A 26,445-nucleotide genomic window follows, 5' to 3' on the forward strand; every position below is an offset into this window, starting at 1 on the left:
TCGTGAGACCCCACCTGGAGTACTGTGTCCAGCTTTGGAGTCCTCAACACAGGAAGGACATGGACCTGTTGGAATGGGTCCAGCGGAGGGCCACAAAGATGATCAGAGGGATGGAGCACCTCCCCTATGAAGACAGGCTGAGAGAGCTGGGGTTGTTCAGCCTGGAGAAGAGAAGGCTCTGGGGAGACCTCATAGCAGCCTTCCAATATGTGGAGGGAGCCTACAGGAGAGCTGGAGAGGGACTCTTTGTCAGGAGATGTAGTGACAGGACAAGGGGTAATGGTTTCAAACTGAAAGAGGGGAGATTTAGATTAGATATTAGGAGGAAATTCTTTACTGTGAGGGTGGTGAGGCACTGGAACAGGTTGCCCAGAGAAGCTGTGGCTGCCCCATCCCTGGAGGGGTTTAAGGCCAGGTTGGATGGGGCTTTGAGCAACCTGGTCTAGTGGGAGGTGTCCCTGCCCATGGCAGCAGGGTTGCAACTTAATGATCTTTAAGGTCCCTTCCAACTCTAACCGTTCTATGATTCTATGATTTCAATTTGCTTTAAATGCAATTTACTTTACACAATTTACTTCAAGGCTGGTTTGTTACGTACTTCTGCTGCTCTGCTACTGTGTGTAGCTTGATAAGCTGTGAAAACTTGATCAATTAAAGAAGTCTTGATCAGACATTTTGGTGTTAAACACGTTTTCAGCAGGAAGTTGGACTACATGAGTTTTTAAGTCATAGAATCATAGAATCATCTGGGCCAGAAAGGACCTTCAAAGGTCATCTAGTCCGACCCCCCCCGCAGTCAGCGGGGACACCCCCAACTAGACCAGGTTGCCCAGGGCCTCGTCGAGCCTCACCTTGAATGTCTCCAGGGAAGAGGCCTCAACCACCTCCCTTGGCAACCTATTCCAGTGCTCCACCACCCTCATGGTAAAGAACTTATTCCTAATGTCGAATCTAAATCTGCTTTTTTCCAGTTTAAAGCCATTACCCCTTGTTCTGTCATTGCCGGCCTTTGTAAACAGACTCTCCCCAGCCTTCCTGTAGGCCCCCCTCAGGCACTGGAAGGCCGCTATGAGGTCTCCCCGGAGCCTCCTCTTCTCCAGGCTGAACAACCCCAGCTCCCTCAGCCTGTCCTCGTAGCAGAGGTGCTCCAGCCCCCTGATCATTTTTGTGGCCCTCCTCTGGACCCTCCCTATCAGGTCCATGTCCTTCTTATATTGAGGGCTCCAGACCTGCACACAGTACTCCAGGTGAGGTCTCACCAGAGCAAAGTGGCAGAATCACCTCTCTGGATCTGCTGCCAACACATCTCTTGATGCAGCCCAGGATGGGATTGGCCTTCTGGGCTGCGAGAGCACACTGCCTGCTCATGTCCAGCTTCTCGTCCATCAGCACCCCCAAGTCCCTTTCCTCAGGGCTGCTCTCTAAGTCCCTCCAACCCTGATTAACTCTGATTTCTATCAACCCTTTTAATTGTTTTAGATAGAGAAGCAGACATATTGAACAACTTTAGAAATTATTAACATGGTCCGGTAATGATATTTTTCATAATATCATATAAATGTGGAAAAATAACAGTTCTTTCTGTTATTCAATGTTAATTGAACCATTTCGGAAAAAAAATAAATCCTTGACTACATGAGGTGAAAATCTTTATCAAAAACTTGACTGCGAAGTTATTCAGTTTTGAATGACTGAAGATTGCTTTTTCATACTGGATTTTGTGGTTGTAATAAGTAAGAAATCGATTTCTTTTCAGTGTATTTTGAAACTGCCTTATTTGAAAATCGTACACTTTACCAGCACAGTACTAGTCTCTAGTTAAAGGTTGCTCCAAACAATTGCTGTGAAATACGAAAGAGATAATGAACTGTGTGTTTTTTAAATCTCTTCCAGCTAAAAAGAAGAAAAAGCCAAAGCTCTTAAATAAGTTTGATAAGACCATTAAAGCTGAACTAGATGCTGCAGAAAAATTACGTAAAAAAGTAAGTTTTGGACATTTCCTGCAGGGCTGTAAATAGTGGGGGGAAATGAATACAATAAAAATTAACTTAGAAAAAGGGAAAATTACTTTTAGATTTCTGTGAAATTAACTTTTTAAAATTAAATATTGAATTCATGATTGTCCTTCAAGTTTCATTTCTGCTGGATAGTTTATCCTAAAATTTTTAAAGTCGTGAGTGTATGTCTCTTCATGTGTGTTCGCTCACCTTTAACCTTGAAAATATTTAGCTTATTGAAGCCGTTGAATTCCTATTATCAAAAAGCTTAAATTAATCACATGGAACAGGGTTAGATATGTCCTATTGCTGTTGTCCATTTGAGTACAGAAGTCAACTATTATCAGAGAACTGAGATAATAAGGATGTTAATGTGGATCTCTCCGGAAGCGTTCCAACGCTCCGTCAGCAGTAGGTGCAAATCTTTGTGGTGGGTGTTTTTTCTGCTGGAATTCCGTATGTGTCCCGTGAGTGTCTGCTCCCGTACAGCTGCTTACAGCACGAAGCAGATGTTCCTGCTTCTCACCAGTGGCAGCGAGACCTTAACATCAATCAGTCAGTTTTGGTAGTTTTGAATTTAATAACTTGTCTGCAAAAAAACAAACAAAAAAAGCCCCAACAAAAAACCAAAAATTCTTCATTCATCACCTCTGATAACTTCCAGTTTTATTCTTTTATTTGAATGTTTCAGAAAACAAGACCTTTGCAGAGGTATCCCTTTTCTAGATGTGAGATTAAATAGTGAAGCAAGACTAAGTGACTTTTAGAAATGAAAGACAGTAAGCCCTTTGGGTGTAAATCTGGTGAAAACTCTGGTATGCCTCATGGACAGTTCTAGCACATGGAGAACAACTGCAAGTTTTTGCTCTGCCCTGGATTTGAGAAGACTGAACAATAAGATACATTATTTTCAGTACAGTAAAATAAAAACCACTTTAGTCACTGTAGGTGTGGGTTTATTCTTGATTTTCAGAAGACTGACTGCAAATTTAGCTTTACATTGCTATCCGTGCAGCCCCAGAGTTCTTGTAGGTCCATGGTGGGGCTGAAGAGCTACTACGTAGACAGCACTAACCTCAGGCTGCCTCTGCTGCTGCTCTTCACTAGGAGCCTTGTTTGCGTGTTAGAATACAATAATAAAAAACATTTTCATGCTTTTTGTTACTTAAAGAATTGGTTGGTCAGAGAAAGGCGTAACGGAAACTTTTGATGAGCCCATAGTTAGACGACTCTTTCCCTGCCTGTGTCTCTTGGTGAGTTGCAGACCATCATGCTTGTCCTGTAGGAAGCAAGATAAATTTAGTGACAAATCAGACACATGTAATAGTTGAAAATAACAATACAGTTGTGTGTAATAATCCCTCATATTTCTAAAGCTGTAGGAGTTGGAAGTGGCAGCAGGATCTGATGCCAAATTTTGCTGAGCAGTGCTCAGCTCCTGTTTGACAGTGCAGCTGGTTCTTCTCAACTTACATCCTTACTTGCTGGTCAGCATCAACCGTGAGAATACCATAGTTACATTTGGACTTTGTATGGGACAGGGAAGAGACACAGAGCACGTGTGAGGTGTCCTGAGGGACATCATTATTCAAAACGTTTGGAGGAAACAGCCATAGGCTATGGATGAGTCTTGTATTTCCCCTAGAAGAACCATAGTTATGTTACTAATGGTCATGTGAGGTATGCACAGAGGAAATTTCTGGGTATGTATAGAACTCGCTTTCTATACTCTGTTACATTCAGTTTGGATTTTGTTATTAGTAATAGAGTCTTTACATTTTGATATAGACAAGTTATTGTCATCTCAGCATTTTTTTCCAGTCAACAAAGGGAAAATGAGTAAAATAAAAACAGAGTTAGTCATTTTAACCATAGAAAGTGGATAATATTGTTTCATACATAATGGCAATGAATTTCTCTTAAATGAGCAGGCAATCCTTCTGAAAATAAGGGTGAAAACTGTTAACTCAGTCCGTGTGTTTTTTGGGTTTGTTTTTGGTTTTTAATTGGGCAAGCTAATGTGTTATTAGGTCATGCATACATCAGCATTTTTATTCAATAGAATTGCTGATAAATATCTCTGCCTTCCAGGGAAAAGTTGAAGAAGCTTTAAGGGCCTTTGAAGCACTAGTGAATCAATATCCACAGAGTCCTCGAGCAAGATATGGGAAAGCACAGGTACTAAAAAAAAGCTATAAATGTTAAAAGAAGATAAAATGAACATTTCTTAACAATAGAGTTCTAAACCTCGGTCAGTCTTCATTTATAATTTTATGGATATTTCCTAAAGAAAAAAAGAATCGTGTGATCTGTCGTACTGTATCTGTTTCAGTCCTCTATCCTTCCCCAGTTACTTTGGGAACTTCTGTCTTACTTTCGTAAATAACAGAAGAACACAATTTCAATTTTCAATAAGACACAACCTGTGGGTGTCATGAAAACTATCAGATGAAGGGTAAGAGATAAATCCCAACTAATGCCCTCGTGCAGGAACAAAAGGCAGAACTCAGTTGTTACATACCGTTTGCTGCAGCTGGTAAATCAACATATCAGTTGAGTCTGGGCTAAATGCTGCTCTTTCTTAAGTGGGAATAGGGAAAAGGATTTGGAGTTTTTAGAGAGAGAGTGTTAAAGGATAAAGAACTCATATTCATAGGCAAGGATTAATTAGCATTTTTTTGTGGAGTGAGTTCTGTTTCAGGTGTTCTTGCCCCCCCCAAAAAAGTGAAAGCATTGGAAAATAAGCTCTGCGTTCATAATACTTTTGAGCTGTGTTGGGATATCTCAGAAGAGAATAATCCTTGTATTTTCATAAACAGTAGAATAATCCCACTGCACTAGATGTAATAAAAGACTGCTTGAACTCCTGTTAATCAAGATGAGCAAAGTGAAACCCTCACTGTACAAGCGAATTGTGCTGTTGTACAGTTAAGGAGACACTTGAATTGGAGTCGCAACCAGATTTCACTTGGTTAAGAATAGTCATGCTAAAACCAAAACCATGATTATCCAAAAAACTATCATGCAACCGCTTGATGGAGAGCAGACCAAATACTTCAGTGCTCTGTGTGAGGGATAGTCTGCTGAACTATTTGCCTTCTTACAGTAGGAGACCGCTTCAGTTCATACATGTGATGGACTTAACTCTGTAAACTTATGCTTTTAATATTTACCTTTTTAATGAATGTACTCATATCTAAGAGTAAGCTTCCTGCCTCCTCACTGCTTATAAGGAGGAGGGCAGATGATTGAAGCCAGCTGTGAAGCTTGGTCGCATTCAGAAGTCCCCCCAGCCGCACAACTTCATTTGTCCCTTTACAACAACTTGTAGTTAAAACCTACTGCTGCAATAATGCTTAAAAGGTCCTGCAGACTAAGATCTGAAGTCGTAATTAGCATAGACTTTCTGGTAATGTATAAAAAAACCCCTATAAATTCATTTTCATTTCCAGTAGCCTTTGTAGACTGATACAAGTCTTTTTACTGAACCCTCATATTAATCTGACCAATGACAATTTATTGAATCCAGTATGTCTAAGTTGAAACTGTTTGAAGAACGGGAAAATCAGGCTTCACAGACAGATGAATTATTCTTAGGACTTATATCGTAACACCATATTACTTTTAAATGGGTATTTATACCAACACAACACATTCAAATTTGCTACTTCTCATCACTAACTAAAGTTAAAACTGCAGAGAAAAGTAAGAGTAAAGGCCAGGAACTCACCACAAGAGTGTATTTCTTCAATTCTATGAACCAACATTACATGCTAATTCTGTAGATTCAGTTTCTAATAAGACATGAGGATTAATTTTTCTGGATCTTTTAATAGCTTTAAAATGCAACTGTTTTCCCCAAAATTCGGCAAAAGGTTTCATAATCAGAAGTGGTTTTCAGAAATCTGAGCAATTCCGGATTTGATTTCTGGAGCTACACTTAGGCCAGGTGAAAAAATCTTCTACAGAAATCGTTAATGCCTTTAAGAGGCTGAAAAGACAAATAGATAGATCTTAAACCTCCTTATATGATTTAGAGCATCTGTACTGATGAATTTATGTAGATTTTATGCTGACAATTTTTGCCTCTTGCTTATTTATCTTCTACTATTCTTTGCCCTGCAATTCCCACAAAAAAAAAAAAAAAAAGGAAAAGCAAGTTTCCCAGTGAATATACATCAGAAAAAAAAAATAATTTCTTCAAGCTGATTTCTGAAGTTCTCTCTGAAACCACCTAATCAGCTGTTTGACTGAGTATCCATGTTGTTTGGTATTTCCCATATTCAGTTTCAAAGTAGCCTGAGGGAAGAAAAATAAAGGGCAGGAGTGCAAAAAGATTGCAGGTATTAACTACTTACTACAGCATATGCAATTAGCACAGTTGAAGCTGTTTGAACTAATGAGTGTGTTTGATAAAACAGTGAATTTAGATAGACCAGTAAGAGCTTCTGCACCTGAAGTGCTTGTGATGCACCTACACCTTGCTCTGCTAATTGACTTGAGAACGAACATAAACCAGTAAAAATAGATGTGCTTGGGAAGAATGCATTAAACACATAAAAATGCATGCTTTTCTATAAACAATTCAAAGTAATGCTTCAAAAATTCAGCATTCGTGGTATAGTCATTTTTTTCAGCTGTGGAAACAAATTAAGAAAATCCAATACCACAAGTGAAGCCAGTAGTAGTTTCCATTGGTTTCACTGAAGCTGTAATTTCACAGTAGAAATCTCGTATATCCCTTGGTCTGCTCCTGAATTTAATGAAGAAATTTAAGTTCTGAAAGAGTTGTAGGGTATATGTTCTATCAACATATGCAAGAGTAAAGCCAATCCCTAATTAGTTTCCTAGGAAAGAATCTAAATAAATTTGTGTCAGAATACGTGAAAGAAATGTTTGTTGGTGTGTTTTGATCTGTGCGTTGCTCCCAGTGTGAGGCTTAGTATACAAATAGTCTGTAGGCAACAATTTACGTTTCTGCCATATTATTAAAACAGATTGCTTCGTTTATTTTCAAAAGCAGATATTATGACTTCTACAAATGTTAACCAAAAATCTGTCTTAATGTATGTTTAAGGTGCAGATTTTCTCATACTTATGCTTTCAAACAGTTTGCAGGAAACAAGAATTAATGATAATTCTAATCTGCCTTACCGTAAAGCACAACCAAATAAGTTATCCATCGTTATGCCAAAATTATATAGGTTAAAGATAATTCTAAAATTTTTCCCATAATCTAACAATTGCATAATTTGCCTTCTAATAAAACAAGAGTATTTTTAAGACTAATGGATTGTTACGTGTTCTGATAATGGTTTTGTGATTCTTTCTAGTCTGAAGATGACTTGGCTGAGAAAATGAGAAGTAATGAGATGCTGCAAAAAGCCATCAACACCTATGATGAGGTGGTTAGTCTGCCAAATGTCCCTTCAGATCTGATAAAGCTGAGTTTGAAACGAGAAGCAGACAGGCAGCAGTTTCTTGGTAAGACCTGAGGGTGATGTAAAAATCTTGAAAGTTGTGTGAGCAAGACTTTCAAAAGATGGCTAAGGACTTAAAAGCACCAATTCCATTGAATATTCAGTAGTGTTCCTAATCTCTGTAATGCTTTTAGAGAAATATTTTCAAATTCTTTAAAATTTTTCTAGGGAACTAGTGTATATAATTGTTTGTGTGATAGTAGTGCCTGTAGACAGCAGTGCACCAGGTGCTATGAGAAGCTATGAGGGGAAGTGGTCAAAAAAATTTTATTGACAGAGAAAGAAGAAAATGTTCATCTTTTTCTACTGAAGCTGAGGGAGATCATGAGGAAATTAATGGCACACACAGAGTAAACATACTCAGAATATACTTTCTGTAAACGTAGAGAAGGATGGAGTTGAATCCGGGGATAACATCTGAAATTTTAGATCTCAATTCTGTGATGTGCGAGAAGTGCTGATTAGAATGTGAGGCACAGTCAACTTTGGTGAAAAGAGTTCTGTTCCCATGGGATGGTTTTAATATCAACTTGTTTTGATCTTGCTGTTCCTCTGCAAGACCTCATCTAAAGTTGGGGAATGTACATCATTTTAAGCACTCGAAGCTTGATTAATTTTCTAGTGGAAATATAGTGGAGCTATTGCTTAACAATAGAAACATGTTTAATTACTTAATCAATTAAGACTAAGTTTATTTTGATATGTTTGCCTAGTTTTTTCGAGCACTTTTGACATCTGTGCATGAAAGAGCAACAGAAGCTTAAATATTGTTATTGCTACACTGTGAAGGGTTCTCCACTAGAGGCTCCCATAACACTGCGGGATATGCATTGGCAGTGATCTCCTGAAATATTCCTTGTATGGCTACACCTCCGGTGACAACCAAGCAGCTGAATATACTCTAATCTGCACAAGTTTTTTCAGGTTCTGCTTCTTGATCGTTAGTGAAAGTTGAACACCTGGCTCTGATTTATGTTTTCTTAGATGTTGTGTAAGCGTCTTACTACTGTTACTCATATCTGCAGTCGTAATTAAGTCTTGTTCCATCACATTAGGTCGCATGAGAGGTTCCCTGGTTACTCTACAGAAATTAGTTCAGCTGTTTCCCGGTGATACTTCATTCAAGAATGACCTTGGTGTTGGTTACCTCTTGATAGGAGATAACAGCAATGCCAAGAAAGTATATGAAGAGGTGAGCTTCCATTCCAGTCAAGGGAAAAAGTTACTTGCATTCATACGTTCGTTCTAAAGATTGCCTGCTTTTAACTTTTTTAATTGTTAAACATTTCATATGTCTGGTTTTGAAGGGTTAGTATAGGTACGATTTTTTTTCTGGTGCAGTTCTTAATTATCATCTAATTTTAATTCAGATTTCCTTATACTGACAGTTCTTCATAGACAGAGAAATGCAGATTTTTTTTTTTTCGTCATATGCTTGATAATACTTGATTTCTTATACCTTCTGGTAGCCAGTTTTGGAATATATTGACAACGCATATAGATGTAATGCGTAGTATAAAAAAAAGATATCCTATCTGCAAGACACTGAAAGCAGAAACCTGTTTCTTTACAGGTACACCATCTCTAACCATGTGATGAAGTAATTCAGTATTCAACATAGCTATTTAACCTTTGGTTTTTCATTATTTTTGTAAGCAGCCTAAATTCTGTTTTTTCTTTCATGATGCTTGTAGTGTGGGCAGTTCATTGGGTTTATATTGCTGTCATATACGGTTATCAAGATGGGGAAAGTTCACTGCCGGGAAGGGCCACCCTGCTCCTGCGATCTAGAAACCCTGTTAACATAGAATCGTAGAGTAGTTTGGGTTGGAAGGGACCTTAAAGATCATCCAGTTCCAACATCTGGAAGCTCTGGGAGATGCGGAGCTTGACGTCACTGGTAGAGCACAAGCTGTTGGCACCGGATTGGAGATGGTCTTGTTGGTGTTGGCACAGGTGTCGCAGTGATTGTTTAGTACAGGCACAGCGCGGCAATCGGCTGGTTGTGTAGCCTGAGGACGAGTCAGCATGACTGGTACCACCTCCTGAGGGTAAAGGCCCAATTTTTCTTCCCCCACATCTGGGAGTCTGAGGGGATTCTTATCTCGGGTGGTTTCTCAAAGAGAAGGAAGACGTTCAACCACATGGTTGGAAGCAGGAGCTGAGCCCTGATAATACGTTTTTTTTTTTTTTTTTTTTTTTTTCTCTCGAGCTCCTCTGGTAGTCTCAGATGTTGCCCAGAGTAATGTTTGCTTTGCTACTGAATTTCACTGAATTTTTTAGAGTTGGAAGGGACCATAAAGATCATCTAGTCCAACTCCTCTGCCGAAGCAGGATTGCCCAGAGCATGTCAGAGCATGTTACTCAGGACTGCATCCAGGTGGGTCTTGAAAATCTCCAGGGAAGGGGACTCCACACCCTCCCTGGGCAGCCTGTTCCAGGGCTCTGTCACCCTCACCGTAAAGAAGTTTCTTCTCATATTTGAGTGGAACCTCCTCTGTTCCTATGTACTTTGGCTACATTGTAGGTACCACCATAAAGCATTTCTGTTGAATAATTTTTGGCCTGCTGTCAAATTTCTCAGAGGATTGGAAACATCAGCTTTTAAAGACAGAATATATTAACCAAACCTGCTTCTCAAGCTGCAAGGAACTTGAAAAAAAACCCAAAATCTTTCAAGTATTTTGCTGCAAACAATATAGATGCTACCATTTCTTAATATCAATAATCACAGGACATTTTAGAAATTAAAGAAGGTAATGAGTTTGCCATATAATTGCTCTGGTACTGAGTTTGATACACTTCAGAAGAAGTGTATACTGCTCTGATTAAGAATAGATATGCAAAACGAGAACTGGTCTACTTTTAATATATTGTTTTCCATGCTTCTGTAGACTTTATCCAGTGTAATTACTCTGTTTTTCAGTTCACTAACCACTGAAATAGAATAGATAATAGTGATGTTCTGTCCTTGTAAAAGAGCACCAAATAAATAAGTTTTTAAAGGAGTTGGATTTATTCTTTTTAAAAATTGTGGGGTTTGTCCATATTCTGGCTCCTTATGGCTTCCTCAGGCTGAATTCCAACAGAGTAATGTAATTTTTTTCCTTTGTTGTAATTCAGGATCAATTTACATGAAGAATTTTAAGAAGGGAAACATAGCCAAAGAAACAGGGAGAAGCTCGTGTGTACATGATTTAATTCTTGGTTATACTGAAGGCTTCTCACATGATTTTGGGTAGATCGCATAAGGGGCCATATGCTCTGCTCTTGAGTGCTTTGCTCAGCTGTTGCAATGCATATTTAGGAAGTGGTTGCCATATGGTTTGGAGCTCCTACCACTGGTGCTCAAGCTCCGTGCATAGTCAATAAAGAGAGGGGCAACCTGTGAAGAGTGGTTCCGAGGGCCTCCAGGAGACGTCTTCCTCTTCCCATGATTTTTGAAAAACCTGGGAAACTTCTGTAGTATCATAAAGTCCTTCTTCTCACTAATGTAGGATGAGTCGTTTGATAGAAAGACATAAGAGAGCACAGACAAGAGAGCATGAACTCAGTGCTGCACAGTAGATGCCTCCAATATTTATGAATCCTGGGTTCTGCTTCCCACTGTGAGGATGTTCATACATCTTTATTCAAGTGTTCTTTAAAGCAGAAGGCATGGACATCTAGGAAGAGAGAGCAGAGCTCAAGATGCATCCTCAAGAGAACATAGCCTTTGTTTGGCTAAAGGCTCAGCTTTTTGCTCATTCCCCTCTGGGGAATTCCCATTCTTTTCTTTGTGGTTGTCTAAATTCTTGTGTATGTGGTACTTGTTTCGGCTCCTCAGGCGAGTTCCCGAGTAGTTGAACACCCTTCTGTGCAGGAGAATCTAGACTCCAAATTTCCCATTTCCTGGGAATCTGCTAGATTCTTCGGCAAAAGGTACTGGTGTCCTACCTTGCTTCCTGCTGTAACATTTAGATCTTGGCTCAGTGTTACCAGTTTGTGTTAAGCATGGGCTGAGCACACACAACAAGCCGGACCCTTCACAGGCACTGTCCCCTACCCTAGGATCACAGTATACACCATTTCAGACCAGTCTAACTGTAGCTGCCATAATCTCCAAGGAATTGAGTAGATGCCCAGGGAATCCTAGTGAATGAAAACTTTGCTCTTTACATTTACTAGCCGGTTTACTTATTTTCTATTAAATTCATGTCTTTTTTGTATAACCAGATTTAAAAATCGGGAACCAATCAAAATTGTTTTAAAATTGTTTTCCCCAAATTTGTTATCTCTTAGCAGCTGCTGAAGTGTTATATTCAAAAGTCATAAATATGATATGTTCCTTCTTTTAGCTACAGAAGCGACGTGTATAAACATTGAACTTCAGCTCGAGAGAGTTTTGTACGAACAGCTGTAGTGTGATATAGTTTAACCGATACAAAATACACTTTTCTATTATGCATTAACCAGACCGTGTGCTGAACCACGAATGGAAAACGGAGTCCAATTGGAGAGGATTTCAGTTTTGGTTAATATTAAAGTATTTTCTTTTGAACATTACACTTAGGGACATGGAAATATATCATTAAAGTAGTCCTAGTAGAATTCAGAGCTATTTCTATTTTCAAAGAAAACATAATGTTAAAAGTACTCCTGGTAGAATTTGGAGCTATTTTTGTTTTCAAAGATCTACGGATTATGATGAATTCAGTGGAAGAGAACTTTATAAGACCAGTTTCTCTGCTAATAGCACTTTTTCTGCCTGCCATGCTGAGGCATGTCTGCATGGCTTGGTGCAATGTTATGTAGACACACGCAGGCCAGCTCTGATTGAGCTATCTGAGGTACCAAAAGCAGAATATCTCCATTAACACAGTACTCTGCCCTGGCTAATTAGCCATTGATAGCCCCAGAGGTTAATTTCTATATTCATGATTAATATTTAATGGGCTATGAGCAGTTTAGTAAAACTTATTTCTAAATATAATTAATATTGCATGCAGCAACAGCAACAGAGTAATACAATTTACATTAAATACTTCCAGTGTAATTTCTGCTGATTGTACCTCTTCACTTCTCTTTAGGGGCTCTGAATGTAGATCATGCCTTAATGCAACTCGGCATTGTTTAAATGAACTGTAATACAGAAAATTCTATTCTGTCTTAATTAATCAGATAGCTTTATCCTATAGTTAAAGGGACTGTAATGAAATTATATGGCTAATAAATATTTCTGTCAGTCATTTTATTCTACCCTGCAGCTACAGATTCTTGGACCAAAACGTTTATACACAGAATACTGTGGCCAAAAGGTGTAAGATGCGTAAGGTGGTAGCAAATTCTTACACTGGGGATCAAACTTACCCTTACTATGAATTTCCATGTTCACTTTTTGCTAATAATGAGTCATATTATGGACTTCAGATAGATTCTCAAATTGATTGTTCCTTCACAGTAGCTTTTTTCTGCAAAAAGAAGTGAAGTGCTGCTATTTTTAACTCGTAAGATTTTATACTCATGTTGTGCTGATTTTGGTTTTGCTTGGGTGTAGTTTGTATGTAGTAAGGTTTGAGAAAGCAGAGCAATTGGCCCTGAGGACTTGTTATGGTTTTCTTGTAATTATTTTGATTGAAAAATTAGGCTAGACACTGACTGGAAAAGGCAGAGAGAAGGGGCTATAATGTACGCAGACATTTAATCCATGGCATAAGTTTAGTAGCTTCAAAAATGCATTTAGGCAAGAGAAGTTGCTTATCTGTCCATTGTTTTGTATTTGGGTGCTGTGCTAGACGTTCAGCAGGTATCAGCCCCTGTAATTCCACTGACTGCCAGGCTCTTGTGATGATCCTCGCAGACTGAGGATCTGTCCTGATAAGACCATCCACCCTTATTTTAAGGAGGGAAGAGGTGTAACAACAGATTAACTTGACCGTGTAATTGATATCACATAGGGCTAAAAATGGTATTAAATATATACATCATAGGTATGTGAAGCTGGAAAGTAGATCAAGGCTTCTCTAATTTTCTCCTTGGCTGAGGCAGACCAAAAGCACTTAAATTATCTGAGTAACATTGCTGGTATATGTTTCAGAACTCAGGCCAGCCAGTTTCGCACCTCCTTTCCCTGAAGCACTGCCCCGTACGCTGATCCTTCCCTACAGCTGTCCCTGTTCTCACAAATCTTTCTCTTTCACAGCGCCCATGAAATATCCATCTCCAGACATTTGCTGAAGGTTTTTCGTTTTTTGCAACATTAAGTCAAGTTATAACTCAGACATTACCTGGAAAGCAGCTCTGTAGCTGTAGCTCTGCAGCTCTGTAGAGAGACACCTCAGAGTCCTGCTGAACAACAAGTTGACCATGAGGCAGCAATGCCCTTGTGGCCAAGAAGGCCTGGGGTGCATTAGGAAGACTGTGGCCAGCAGGCCAAGGGAGGTCATCCTCCCCCTCTATTCTGCCCTGGTGAGGCCACATCTGGAATATTGCATCCAGTTCTGGGCTCCCCAGTTCAGGAAAGGTGGAGAACTACTGGAAAGAGCCCAGCGGAAGGCTACAAAAATGATCAAGGGACTGGAGCATCTCTTTGATGAGAAAAGGCTGAAAGACCTGAGTCTGTTTAGCCTGGAGAAGACCTGGGGGGGATCTCATCAGTGCTTATAAATATCTAAAGGGCAGGTGTCAAGAGGATGGGGTCAGGCTTTTCTCAGTGGTGCCTGGTGACAGGACAAGGGGTAACGGACACAAACTGGAACAAAGGAAATTCTGTGTCAACATGAGGAGAAACTTCTTTACTTTGAGGGTGGAAGAGCCCTGGAACAGGCTGCCCATAGGGGTGGTGGCGTCTCCTTCTCTGGAGATATTGAAAAATCCGCCTGGACACATTCCTGTGCAACCTGCTCTGGATGACCCTGCTCTGGCAGGGGGTTGGACTAGATGATCTCTGAAGGTCCCTTCCAACACCTATGATTCTGTGTGTGAATCTTGCTCAGGATACAAAATCTTTTAGTTTAATTCAGCACGCTAGGTCTTGGTCTTGGGCAAAGAGTGCAGCGCACAACTATACAGGAAAAATTTATCCTTAACCTTTTAGTGTGAAAGCAAAATGCGTTAGACTTTGCATTACCATCTGATGGCTTTCTCTTGGCCAAGTGTGAGCTCTCCCAGAGAGTCCTCTACTTCACTGTAGTGCCGGGAACGCCCTTTGCGTTCCCCGGGTCTGCACAGTCCCATTATGGGATGCAGGCGTTATTTTACAGCTGTTTTTCTCAATTGTACTTGCTGTGCTTCACAGTGCAGTCTACTTCCTCTTGCCAAGACTAGTTTGCCACCAGTATAAACCTATCTAACTTTGAACTATTTCAGATATATTTCTACACTACTCTTCCCGTGGCTCTGCTGTGGGCTTGTTCAAAAGCAGCTGCTTTGCTTCAGATGATTAGTCAAACCTTGGGATATGTAATTTAAGTGGTAATGAATAGTGTTAATTCTGTAATGTAGCATGTCATAACTCAAGGGAGAGGGTGGAGAAAGACAGACACACACACACAAAAAAAAAAAAAAAGCAATGCAGAGATTCCAATTGGAATAATTTTACTTCTGAGACTTTAAAGTTTGGCTTGTTATAAGTTTTTACTGGAGAAACACAAAAGTGAATGGGGAAAAGAAAGAACACCCAAGCCAATAATTTAGCTGAGAGTCAGCAATGGAAGATGATGTCATTACATCGCTAAATAGTAATACGTGCACAGGTTTGTTAATTTGCACAGACCCCCCCACAGACACAGACATGCTTATTTAATTCATTTGCTCTCAAACAGGTTCTGAGCCTGGCTCCAGATGATGGCTTTGCCAAAGTACATTATGGCTTCATCCTGAAGGCAGAAAACAAGATAGCAGAAAGCATACCCTATCTAAAGGTATTTTTCTTTTCTCACCTATAGTAAACATTTTACCTGTAAAAATTAAATTTGGAATGTATAAAACATGTCAAGGTAGAAGCAAACTAATCACAAGTCACAGTTTAAGCTCCGTGTTGCGGCGATATTGCTGTATCACTGCCTATGAACTGGAACAAGCTTGTACTTTGAAACTCATCAGTTCTTCAACATCAAGTACTTGTGGTTAACCCTAAATACAAAGATGCGAGTCTCAAGTTGTTTTGTGTTTGGCAGTAGGCTGCAAACGTAAGGTTCTTGAAAAATCCAGAGAGGGTTTGCGTAGACTTCTGAGTGTTTGGGAAGAAACACCACAAAATAAAACCTTAATCCAACTTTCTAAAATGCTTGTGCCTATGTGTATGGGGTCAGGGGCAAGTGTCCATCTCTGAATACACCTCTGTCTTGGAGGGACTGAGGAGAGAGGCCGTGGCATCTGCAAAACTGGTAACATTTCTCAACGTCTTTTTACTGAAGTGTTGTATTCATTCAACCTAATTTCTGGGCTACCATGGTGGTTATATTTTATAGCCAGTTTCGTAGTCTGTCTCTTGCGTAGAATTTGCAGCCTATGTACAGCAATCAAATGAACTCTTTTAAAAGTCCTATTGAAATTTCTCTTATACTTTTTTGTTGTTGGTTTGTTATTTTTTTTTTTTTTTAGGAAGGACTAGAGTCTGGTGATCCTGGCACAGATGATGGACGCTTTTATTTTCATCTGGGTGATGCCTTGCAGAGAATGGGAGACAAAGAGGTACATATTTAACATGTTCTTGCTTTGAAGTCTAAACCTCTGATGGAATGCAGAATCCAGAAAAACTTTTAAGCATGGGCTCAACGTTGGACACATGAGTAGTCCTATTGCAATAACAACCCAGCACACGTGTGTAGAGGTCAAGATGCACAACAGCAAAAAATCCACTATTGTTGTGGCAATACAATCTCTTAGCATCCCTTGCTCTAGATCTAACCTAACCTTTTGAAGCTTGCATGGGGTATTTTGAACCGAGGGACTACATGTTTTTCAAAAATTCACTGAAGGTGGTTTTAGAGTCTGTTTTCTGCTCCTACCACTTATAACAAAGATTTTAGCTGGAGTTTTAAAAAAACAATTACATGCATATCACTGTATACAAGTTCTCTCATAGCTCTGATATAACTGTTCTGTAAACCTCCCCTCTTTTCGAAGTGACCTTGAGCACCAGTGGGTGAGTATGTGATGAAAGAAGACCATGAGAGGACTGAATGTGTGGGCTGAGTTATGGTATTTTTTCAATAATTAAAGTATCAAAAAGCTCAGAAAAGCAGAGATTTGTGCAACAAACCAGTTGCATGCCCAACAAAAGCAAACACATGTGACTGCAAACCATAAGAGTTACCAATTTGTTTATTTAAAACCAAATATAATATAAAAGCCAAACTTAAATTTGTGAATTAGCACTATTGCCATGGTAGGGGAGCAAAGGGCTTTTGTTGAAGACTGTTATTAGTAGTAGACTTTACAATGGACGTGAATTTAAAAACAAACAAAAAAGAAACGAAAAAACCCTGCTCAGGTTCCTGGATGGGAAATGTGAAAAGAATAAGAATTTCAAAAAAGCATAGTGGAACTGCTTTTTAATCAGTTATATAGTAATAGGACTGAAATATTGATACCTAAAATACTGTAAAGAATGCTGACCTCTTGAGTATCTTGGCCCAGTCATTAGACAGTTCTCCGATATGACCCATAGATGGGTGAACTACAGTGAATCCCATGTTAGTGATCTTTCTGAAGACCAGTTCATCAGATTAATTTTCTTTTTTTTATAAATCTACTATATACTAAATCTATAAATAAATTTACTACAGTACCTTATACATAAATTGAAATGTAATAATATCTATATTTTTTAAGATTGCCTTCTCTGAAAGTACAATAAAATATTCTTCCAATGAAGCTTTTTGAATTTAAAAGTTCATTTACAAGTGAGAATTAGTTGGCCTCTTTCTATACGTAAACACACACGCGTGTGCACGTGCACACACGCACAGCGTCTGCTTGTGCATGCACTGTCTCTCTGGCTGACTCTGTCTGTCCTTCTCTCAAGAGAAAACTGAAAAGGCAATCCCCGTATGCTTCCATGGGATATTCTGGGTTGAATGTTTGAGCCTAGAGCATCCCATTACAATGTTTGACTGAAGATACCACACAGATGTAATTAACGTACATCATCCCAATCCCCAGGATAATTGTGTGTTAATGTTTATGGAGTTAACAGTCAAATCTGCTCTAGAAAAAGTTTTAATCAATGACAAATGGACTTCTTGGCACAGAGGAGACTTTTCAATTTATCAGTGAAAAGTCCACTGCTAAGCTAAATTTTTCTCACTGACCTTGCTAGACTTGCTGAACTTCAAGATTTAATCAAGGAAACAGATCAATATTTAAAGAACATGTGGAATTACTATCACTGAAGGTTTGTTGAAGGTAGATATTCATCTATTAGAGCTAAATTAGGAATTATGAATGTGGTCTTGGTAAGCGTTAGGGAAACAGTGTAGAGTATGCCCTTTCCAACTATAATTTGATAAAATGCCAAATTGACTTAAAAAAAACATAAATTAGAACTGTGGAAGGTATTATAGAACAAAGTGCTGTTCCCACAGAATGTATAAACTGAGCGCGTCTCAAACAATTACTTTCCTGGAAAAGAAGCTATACTGTTGTAGCTGTCCTGAACAGTACAGTGGTCATTATTTAGTCTTTCCACAGTCCAGAACTGCATGCAAAAGGAAAGGTTTCTCGTGGAAACTCAGGACTGGAAAGGCAACCTAAGCCTACTCCATGCTATCAAAGGCAACCTCACAGCACAGCTCCTCTAATAGATAAGGTTTAACAGTATTATACATCGTGATTAGAGCTGATGTATCTTAAAGAGCAGCAACATTCATACTCATCAGTCGGTGGCTGAAACAAGTAATTCATCCTCCTTATCACTTGGGCTAAATCCAGGCATTGCAAATGAGTGCAGGCAGTCAGCATGAACAATCTATTGATGTCCTGCTGCCCTTACCATTTACACCTTGAGGAACATACGTTATAAATCGTAATGCTTCCATTTCACAGACTTAACCAAGATAACATCAATATTTAAAGATATACTATGTATTACTCAAAGGTAATACATAATTCTATTTTTTTTTTTTGGACCCGTACACAATTTTACAAAGCTTCTTTAGAGGAAAAAAGATGAAAGCTTATATATGGTCTGCTGTTATTCTGCTCACCCATACTGATTTTTCCGTAGTTCAGACAGGTACTGTAAGGCAACATTCTATTATGGCCTTTCCTCCCTAGTTCAAGAGGGTTGTAAAGATGAGAGTACCACATTTTTTAAAAGCTTGAAGAAAATTTACAGACTCTCAAAAAATGATCTATGGTTACAATATAGAGACATGAAAAAATGTGAAGACAAAACCACCCAAAGTAATTTCTTACCTTATATCTGAAATAAAAGATCTCTAAGATGACACCTAGACATAATCTTCTACCTGAAGAATTTCCAACAGCTTTTTGTTTTCTTGACTGACTGACTGTTAAGACTAGGTAAGTCTTAGTAAGTCACACACTGTTCTTATGGCTGATTTGTATCCAAAAAAGTTTTGGTTTTCCTTCTAGTTTACTGGCTGACATCAGCTGGTGTCCTAGAGATGTGTTTATTTGATTGTATGTTTCACTTTCCATTAGACCCTATATATAAAATGATTATTCTTTAGCTTAAGGGTTACTACTGTGAGTTTTGTCTCAGCAAGTCTTTTGGTTTAGCCTTCATGTCAAATGTGGGCAGATTAATGGACAACTGTCATATCCTTGTGGGTTAGAACAGGAGAAATGACTCTTTGAAAAACAAATATCAATTAAAATAGTTAGTCATGCAGGGAAACTACCATACCAGATTGCTACTGGGGACAGTGTTCATCTTTTCCAGATGTTGTGGTTTAACCCAGCCAGCAACTAAGCACCACGCGGCCGCTCGCTCACTTCCCTCTCCCCCTGGTGGGATGGGGGAGAGAAACCGGGTAAAAGTGAGAAAACTCATGGGTTGAGATAAAGACAGTTTAATAGGCAGGACAAAAGCTGTGCACACAAGCAAAGCAAAACAAGGAATCCATCACTACTTCCCATCAGCAGGCAGGTGTTTAGGGCCATGTCCAGGAAAGCCTAACGCCTAACAATAGTTTGGGAAGACTAATGCCATCACTCCGAATGTCCCCCTCTTCCTCCTCCTTCCCCTACTTTTGATTGCTGAGCACGATGTCATATGATATGGAACATCCCTTTGGTCAGTTGGGGGTCAGCTGCCCTGGCTGGGTCCCCTCCCAGCTTTTGGTGCACCCCCAGCCCACTCGCTGGTGGGGTGGTGTGAGGAGCAGAAAAGGCTTTGACTCTGTTCACTGCTCAGCAGTGAACATACATCCCTGTATTATCAACACTGTTTCCAGCGCTAATCCAAAAGATAGCCCCAGATTAACTCTACCCCAGCCAAAACCAGCACACCAGATTTTCCGTACTCATGCTGGAAAGAAAAGTGGAGGGTTTCTTTTTTTGGGGGAGAACTTGGGTGTTTTAGGTAGAGTGGAGATAAGAATACATATTAGGTTGGGTGAAGGAGCATGAGAACAAGTTTGGATGAGTGGCGCTTAGGCAGAGGCAAATTGGACAGTTTGCAGGCTTGGGAGGGGGCAAATTTCAAGTGGTGTAGGTAGAGAAGGGTCTCTGTGCATGACTCCAAGTAAAGAGGTTTTTGGATGGTTTCTGTCCAAGGCAGGGATTGCTGCCCGCTTCAGTCCCTCTGCTCTGGTGCTCTGGACTTCTTACCTCCTATCTCCCTGCTTAGCTTTTTTTTTTTTTTTTTTGTGGTGTGTGTGTTGTCTAAAAATATTGTAGCTGTAGCAGCAATGCTGGTCAAAGGAGGCAGCTATATGTAGCCTTCTCTACATATGGTTCATCGCTACTTATGCTGGATGATTTCTTTCCAAGTATCCCGTGTTCTTCCTTTGCAGGATCTTGTTTTGCTGCCATACAAAGTAAAGGAAGTTGTGGAAAGTGACAGTAAGACAAGCAAAGGTCTAGTATTAACCTCAGTAGGTTTCTACCATGGGGTCAGTTCTGGTATGGCAACAAGTATTGAAGGAACTCAAGCGCATATTTGTATTAGATAATTAAGTAACAATACAGCTCCGCAAAGTCAGCACTGTTTTCATCGTCACAGCATCTCCATTGGCAGCAGAAGGCAGTCATCTTTAATTCATAGGTAGAGAATTGAAACATAGAGAAAACAAGGTTGACCAAGGTGACGGACAGTTAGATCTCCCAAGTCTGAGGACAGCGCCTAGATTACTGACCCATATTTGGTGTAGATGGTTGTGAGAAGGTTCCTATTTTGGAATCTTCCTATTTTGCAAATGTTGGATTGGACAGCCTTGGCGTACTGATCTATTTTGGGTTTTTTTGGCTTGCTTTGTTTTTTTTCCTTAAAGTGTTCTTTTCTACATTACATTAGAAGAATAACTCCAGCATCCAAAGAGATAGCCTGTTACCTTACCAAAAAAACGTGTCACCTTTTTTCTGTGGGAGCTTGGCTGATACGAATTTTGTTGTTAAGAACTGCAATCTTTTAGGCATACAAGTGGTACGAACTTGGATACCAGAGAGGTCACTTTGCATCAGTTTGGCAGCGCTCTCTCTACAACGTTAAGGGACTGAAAGCTCAGCCTTGGTGGACAGCGAGGGAAACTGGTTATACGGAACTGGTGAAGGTAAGGCAGTTTGTTTCTGCATGCTTTGATTTCATTTTTTTTTAATAAAAACTATGATCTTAAGTGAGAATAGCAACTATAATATAAGTGGAGAAAATGCTAATTTATATGTTCTGAATCACTGCCTGTGAGAACCAGACACCAGTCTCAGACCAAGCACAAGACTTAACTAAGATACTATAAAATTAGCCCAGTCATTTTCAAAATTGAGAATGGGGACAGGATGGCTGAACTGTATTAATTATAATTAATTTATTAATAACATATTAATAAATACAAAGTTTGCATGGTAGACAACCATAATGTCTCAAGTGCCGGAAGGACAGCAAGCTCTGGTAATGTTTGGGACACCACCACTGTGAATTTTTAATTAGTCAGGAAAGTCTGTGTCTTTCATCCCTTGTGTAATATTTGGTAACTTCTTTGGAAGCTTTTAATTGCATAAGAGAAATGGGTAGATTTCCAGATTTAACAAAAAATAAAAACATAAAATTTAACTTCTCTACTTGCCTTGCATTAAATAAAAACTGAACTTTAGTCTGGTTATTATTCATAATAGTAGTTTGTGTTTCCAAAATTGCAAATTTTTTATTATTATAATTTTTATCATAATTCTTAGGGGAAAAAATAAAAAAGGGGGGAATAACCTTTTATTTCCTGTATGTTTTAATTATTGGTATGTGGTTCAGCAAAATTATTCTGCACAAATAATTTAAAACCATAAATGTTTATTTGCAAGAGACGTATTCCTTCAGAGCAGTTGTTTCATTATACTTAGTTACATGATAAAATGCCTACTGTGAAAGGATGATTTTATTAAAAAAAAAAAAAGAAAGAAATTTAAAAAGGGAAGATTACTCCTTCTTATGCTTTTGATGGCAGCAGAAATAATGCTAGGAAATTTAAATTAAAGTGTGGTTCTCCGGTGTAATCTCAGTCACAGGGAAAAAAAAAACAATTAGCTTTATGGACTAGCATTTGGGAAGATTTCAAATGTGCACGTGTTGAACTCGTTCTTGAGGAATGTGTAGGAATAGATACTCCCTGCCATAAAGGAGGCGGAGAAGCTGAGAACTTGTTCTCATACTTTTGCCAAACAAAAAATAAAGAATATATGTTATTTTGTTGATGTGTTAGAGCTATCTTCAGCGATGTTTTACAGTCTCTTACATGTAAACCATTCGAACTCCTGAGCCACAGAAGGTAATGGTCCCGTCACCCTTGGTGTGAGGAGGCAAGTCAGCTTTGAATGAATTCAGAAATAATTCCGTTTCCTGTTATTAAATGGCCAGGACTCCACCTTGAAGGGATTTTTTTCAGATAGATCAGACCACATATAGAGGTCTTGGTTTGGATCAGCATCCTGCGTGGCTCCTAGAAGAGCCATTCAGGAGACCGACAAGGGTAGGAGTTCACCCCTGACCTTCACAGCTCAACTGCTTGTCGGAAATCCACTCATACTTCTTCAGTCATTTTGTGGTATACTTTTTTAGCTGTTTTACTAGCAATATGTCATTGAATTCGGTCTAAATTCTGGCTGCTGACTTACTTACATAGATATCATAATTTGGGGGTGGTAAGATTTGCATTCTTCAAGATAACGTTTACAGTTGAAAGTATAAACTTCAATATAATAATAAATACAAGTTAAATGCATAAGGAAAAATATTTGTATGTTGTGTTTCCTCCATAATTCAAGAAAGTACTTGAAGTTCAGAAAGAAAGCAGGCTTGATTCTAATAACATATGACGCTGCAAGCAAAATTTGAAGTAGTGTTCTCCAGAAAGGGACAAGAAATAATTGAAGACATTGGTTTTGTTAATTTCTGAAAAATTCCAACTTCTGTACATGTTTTAGTTAAAAAAAAAAAAAAAAAGGCAAAACATTATTTCCCTGTTTTACAGAGGAAAAAAAACAATCAGCAGTTATTTCTTATTGCTTCATCTCATTACGTTCCTCTTACATCTGTGCAGGATGTGTGGGAAACGCTCCCAAATCTCAGTGGTAGAGTTTGACACGGAAAACTGCTGTATGAAGGATAGAGCACTGGAGGCCCGGACCAGTGTTTCACCACTTGTTGTTAAATGTGAACAAGCTATTTTCGATATCTTAGTAGCCTAACAACGCTGACGGAGGATTTATTTGTGGCTAACGCAGACAGACTAGCAGCTGTTTTTGGTTCATTCTACTAACCAGCACAGCTGTGGTCAGTAGCATCTTATAGCACAGACCTGGTTTGATTTTGTTATAAAAGTTCATGTGGTTTCTTGGGACTAGAGATGGAGATGTGAGTTTTGACAGTGCCTTGCTTTTTCCACAGAAAACCTGAAGAAAAAATAGTCCTTTTTTTTTATTATTTTTTTTATTCACAGTTTAATGAACTCCTTCTGAGGGGCATTCAGCTCACCTAACTATAGCCATACAGGCACAGAATCACAGAATCACAGAATCACCTAGGTTGGAAGGGACCTTTTAAGATCATCTAGTCCAACCAATGAAAAAAAAAAAAAAAAAAAAAAACCACACACACCCCACCACACCACCCAACACTAATCCATATTCCCAAGCACCATGTCAACTCCTCTCTTGAATACCTCCAGGGATGGTGCCTCAACCACCTCCCTGGGCAGCCCATTCCAATGCCTGATAACCCTTTCAGTAAAGAAATATTTCCTAATATCTAACCTGAACTTCCCCTGGCGTAACTTGAGGCCATTACCCCTTGTCCTATCATCTGTAACTTGGGAGAAGAGACCGACCCCCGCCTCTCTACAGCCTCCTTTCAGGTAGTTGTAGAGAGCAATAAGGTCTCCCCTCCGTCTCCTCTTCCCCAGACTGAACAACCCCAGCTCCCTCAGCCTCTCTTCGTAAGACTTGTGCTCCAGACCCCTCACCAGCTTCGTTGCCCTTCTCTGGACCTGCTCCAGCACCTCAATGTCTTTCCTGTGGTAGGGGGCCCAAAGCTGGACGCAGTACTCGAGGTGGGGTCTCACCAGTGCCGAGTACAGGGGGATGATCACCTCTCGGGTCCTACTCACCACACTGTTCTTGATACAGGCCAGGATGCTGTTGGCCTTTTTGGCCACCTGGGCACACTGCTGGCTCATGTTCAGCTGACAGTCGACCAACACCCCAAGGTCCTTTTCTGCCAGGCAGCTCCAGCCACTCTGCCCCAAGCCTGTAGTGCTGGGGGACGAGGTATATTGTCCTAGTTGACAGGTCAAAAAAGAGGTATTTATTTCCAGAGGATGACTAATTTTCTCTATGTTAAATAATTATCTAAGGCTGGCATGTCTCCCTCTCTGGTGTTAACTTTCCTACTGCTTTACTAAAAAGAGAAGCATAGACCTTTTAGGCCTGATGTTTAACTGCCTGATGGGTGAGATTAAAGACAATCTCATACTTTATTTACTTCACTATTACTTACTGGCCTGCATGTCTTAAGGAAGAGGCGATTTTTAGTTTCTTTAAAAAAAAAAAAAAAAAAGACTGTGAATATCTCAATAACACGTAACAGGACGTTTGTTCTGGTGGTAATTCATGGTTAGTGCTACCGTGCCAAAGAGAAGTGGATCTTTGTATCTCTTTAGCTGCTGCCTGTTAATGCTAATGTTTTTTGTAGTTTCCTTGAAAGAACAGGAAGGGCCAGTTTAAGCCATTAAATTAGATAGAGTGTGTCAAGTGACTTATGTAGAAATGTTCTGTTAATTTATCTGATCTACAGTATTTCAAGCCTTTGGATCTGGAGATTCAAGAAACCCTTTCTTTCTTGTTAGAACTCCTTTAAAAGGAAACCTGTTCTCCTCCCTTGGGGCAATTAGCTTTCCATGGCGGTCTTAACTGAGTCATTGCGTCATTCTCTGGTACCTTTTGTAGAACCTCAGTGTGGCATTTTTTTTCTGTTCTGGTGCTGGTTTAAAAAAATACTGAGAGGTACAATGCATTTGGATCCTGGAGACTTTTCATCAGTCTCAAACTAATACATCAGTAATGACCGAGGTGCCTTTGTCCTTTCCTCATGTTGTGTCCATTGACTTTTGGAAAGGACCCAGAGGATGCTTTGCCAATGATGTATTACAGTAAATAGCTGACTGGTTAAAGTAGATCTTGTATTGTTGGATTTTTTTTTCTGATGGCTTAGATTTTATTAATTAAGAGTTTAAAGTGCAGCAATAAAAGCACAGACAGAGAGTGAAAGTACTGGCAACAGCACATATCCATAAAGTTTTCTGAAGAGTGACAGCTAGGGCTTAATGGTTTAGCTAATAATAGCTAAACATTCATATTTAGGGGAGAAATTAAATTGAAATATGCATTTAAAGTGTGGTTGAATGCTTTAAGGGGATCCTTGTGCTGAAAAGAGCAGAGATGATGCGTATGCAACGCTGATGTTCAAGCACTGCGGGTGACCGAATGGGTAAAAGGAATCTATTTTGAAAGGTGCAAATATTGCCCCTTACTTTGAGGTCATCAGCGTTGCCCAGCAGAGACACAGTGACTGATCGTGAACACTCTGTTCCAGCAGCAAAGTGAAATAGATTGAAGTCTTCTCCATGATTTTATTTTATAGTCCAATGGATTAAAATGGATGTGTGGTCAGTAGTTATGCCTGACATGAGGGCTCATGACCTCTTAATCTCTGCCTGTGTCACGTGTGACCGTGCATTGAAATGGTTTTACTGCACAGAGTAAGGATTCTTTTAATGTAATAGTCACACATAAAAATAAACCGATATTAAGAAATCCCTATTTAAATATACTAACATCTTTGCCAATAAAATCTACATTATTGCCAGATATACCGTAAACTTCCATTATTGCTAGGAACTGTATTTAAAAAAACATATGGAGGTTTATGGGAATCAGACACTCAGAAACAAGTGCATATGCTCCCAGTGCTGTTTGCCTTCTGATTCTTCATTTGAAATCAGGATATTACCTCGATTATAATATGAATTTGTTGCTATAGCCTGAGGCTTGAATCCCTGCATATTATGGAGCGTAAGCATACTTAACTTTTTTCTGTAGATACCAGCTCTTGGATCAAGAGCCTTAAGTCCGAGTCTTAGTTGTTATGTTTTAATGGTGTTATGTGTTCTTACCCCTTAAGGTATACCTAAGAGTCTGTGAAATCAGGGAGATCAAGGCTGAGCTGTGTTTGAACTCCCTTAACTCCCCCCTTCCTTTCTACCTGGGGGGGGTTGCCTGTCACTCACAGTAAAACACTGTCAGCATCTTTTATAGAT

The 26,445-nt window shown here is 39.4% G+C and overlaps 1 protein-coding gene across 2 annotated transcripts in view; it reads left to right on the top strand.

The window, feature by feature from the left end:
* The window catches only part of ASPH (aspartate beta-hydroxylase), a 104,669-nt gene that overhangs the window by 62,145 nt on the left and 16,079 nt on the right, over positions 1–26,445 (top strand). For both annotated transcript variants that reach the window (XM_074146230.1, XM_074146231.1), the window contains 7 exons: positions 1,894–1,982; positions 4,089–4,175; positions 7,331–7,481; positions 8,533–8,669; positions 15,280–15,378; positions 16,061–16,150; positions 21,061–21,198. In XM_074146230.1, coding sequence (XP_074002331.1) covers positions 1,894–1,982; positions 4,089–4,175; positions 7,331–7,481; positions 8,533–8,669; positions 15,280–15,378; positions 16,061–16,150; positions 21,061–21,198 — 791 coding nt within the window. The remainder of the gene's footprint in view (positions 1–1,893; positions 1,983–4,088; positions 4,176–7,330; positions 7,482–8,532; positions 8,670–15,279; positions 15,379–16,060; positions 16,151–21,060; positions 21,199–26,445) is intronic.

Source organism: Numenius arquata, chromosome 4 (assembly GCF_964106895.1).
Source record: "Numenius arquata chromosome 4, bNumArq3.hap1.1, whole genome shotgun sequence".
In the NCBI taxonomy this organism is placed as follows: Eukaryota; Metazoa; Chordata; class Aves; order Charadriiformes; family Scolopacidae; genus Numenius; species Numenius arquata.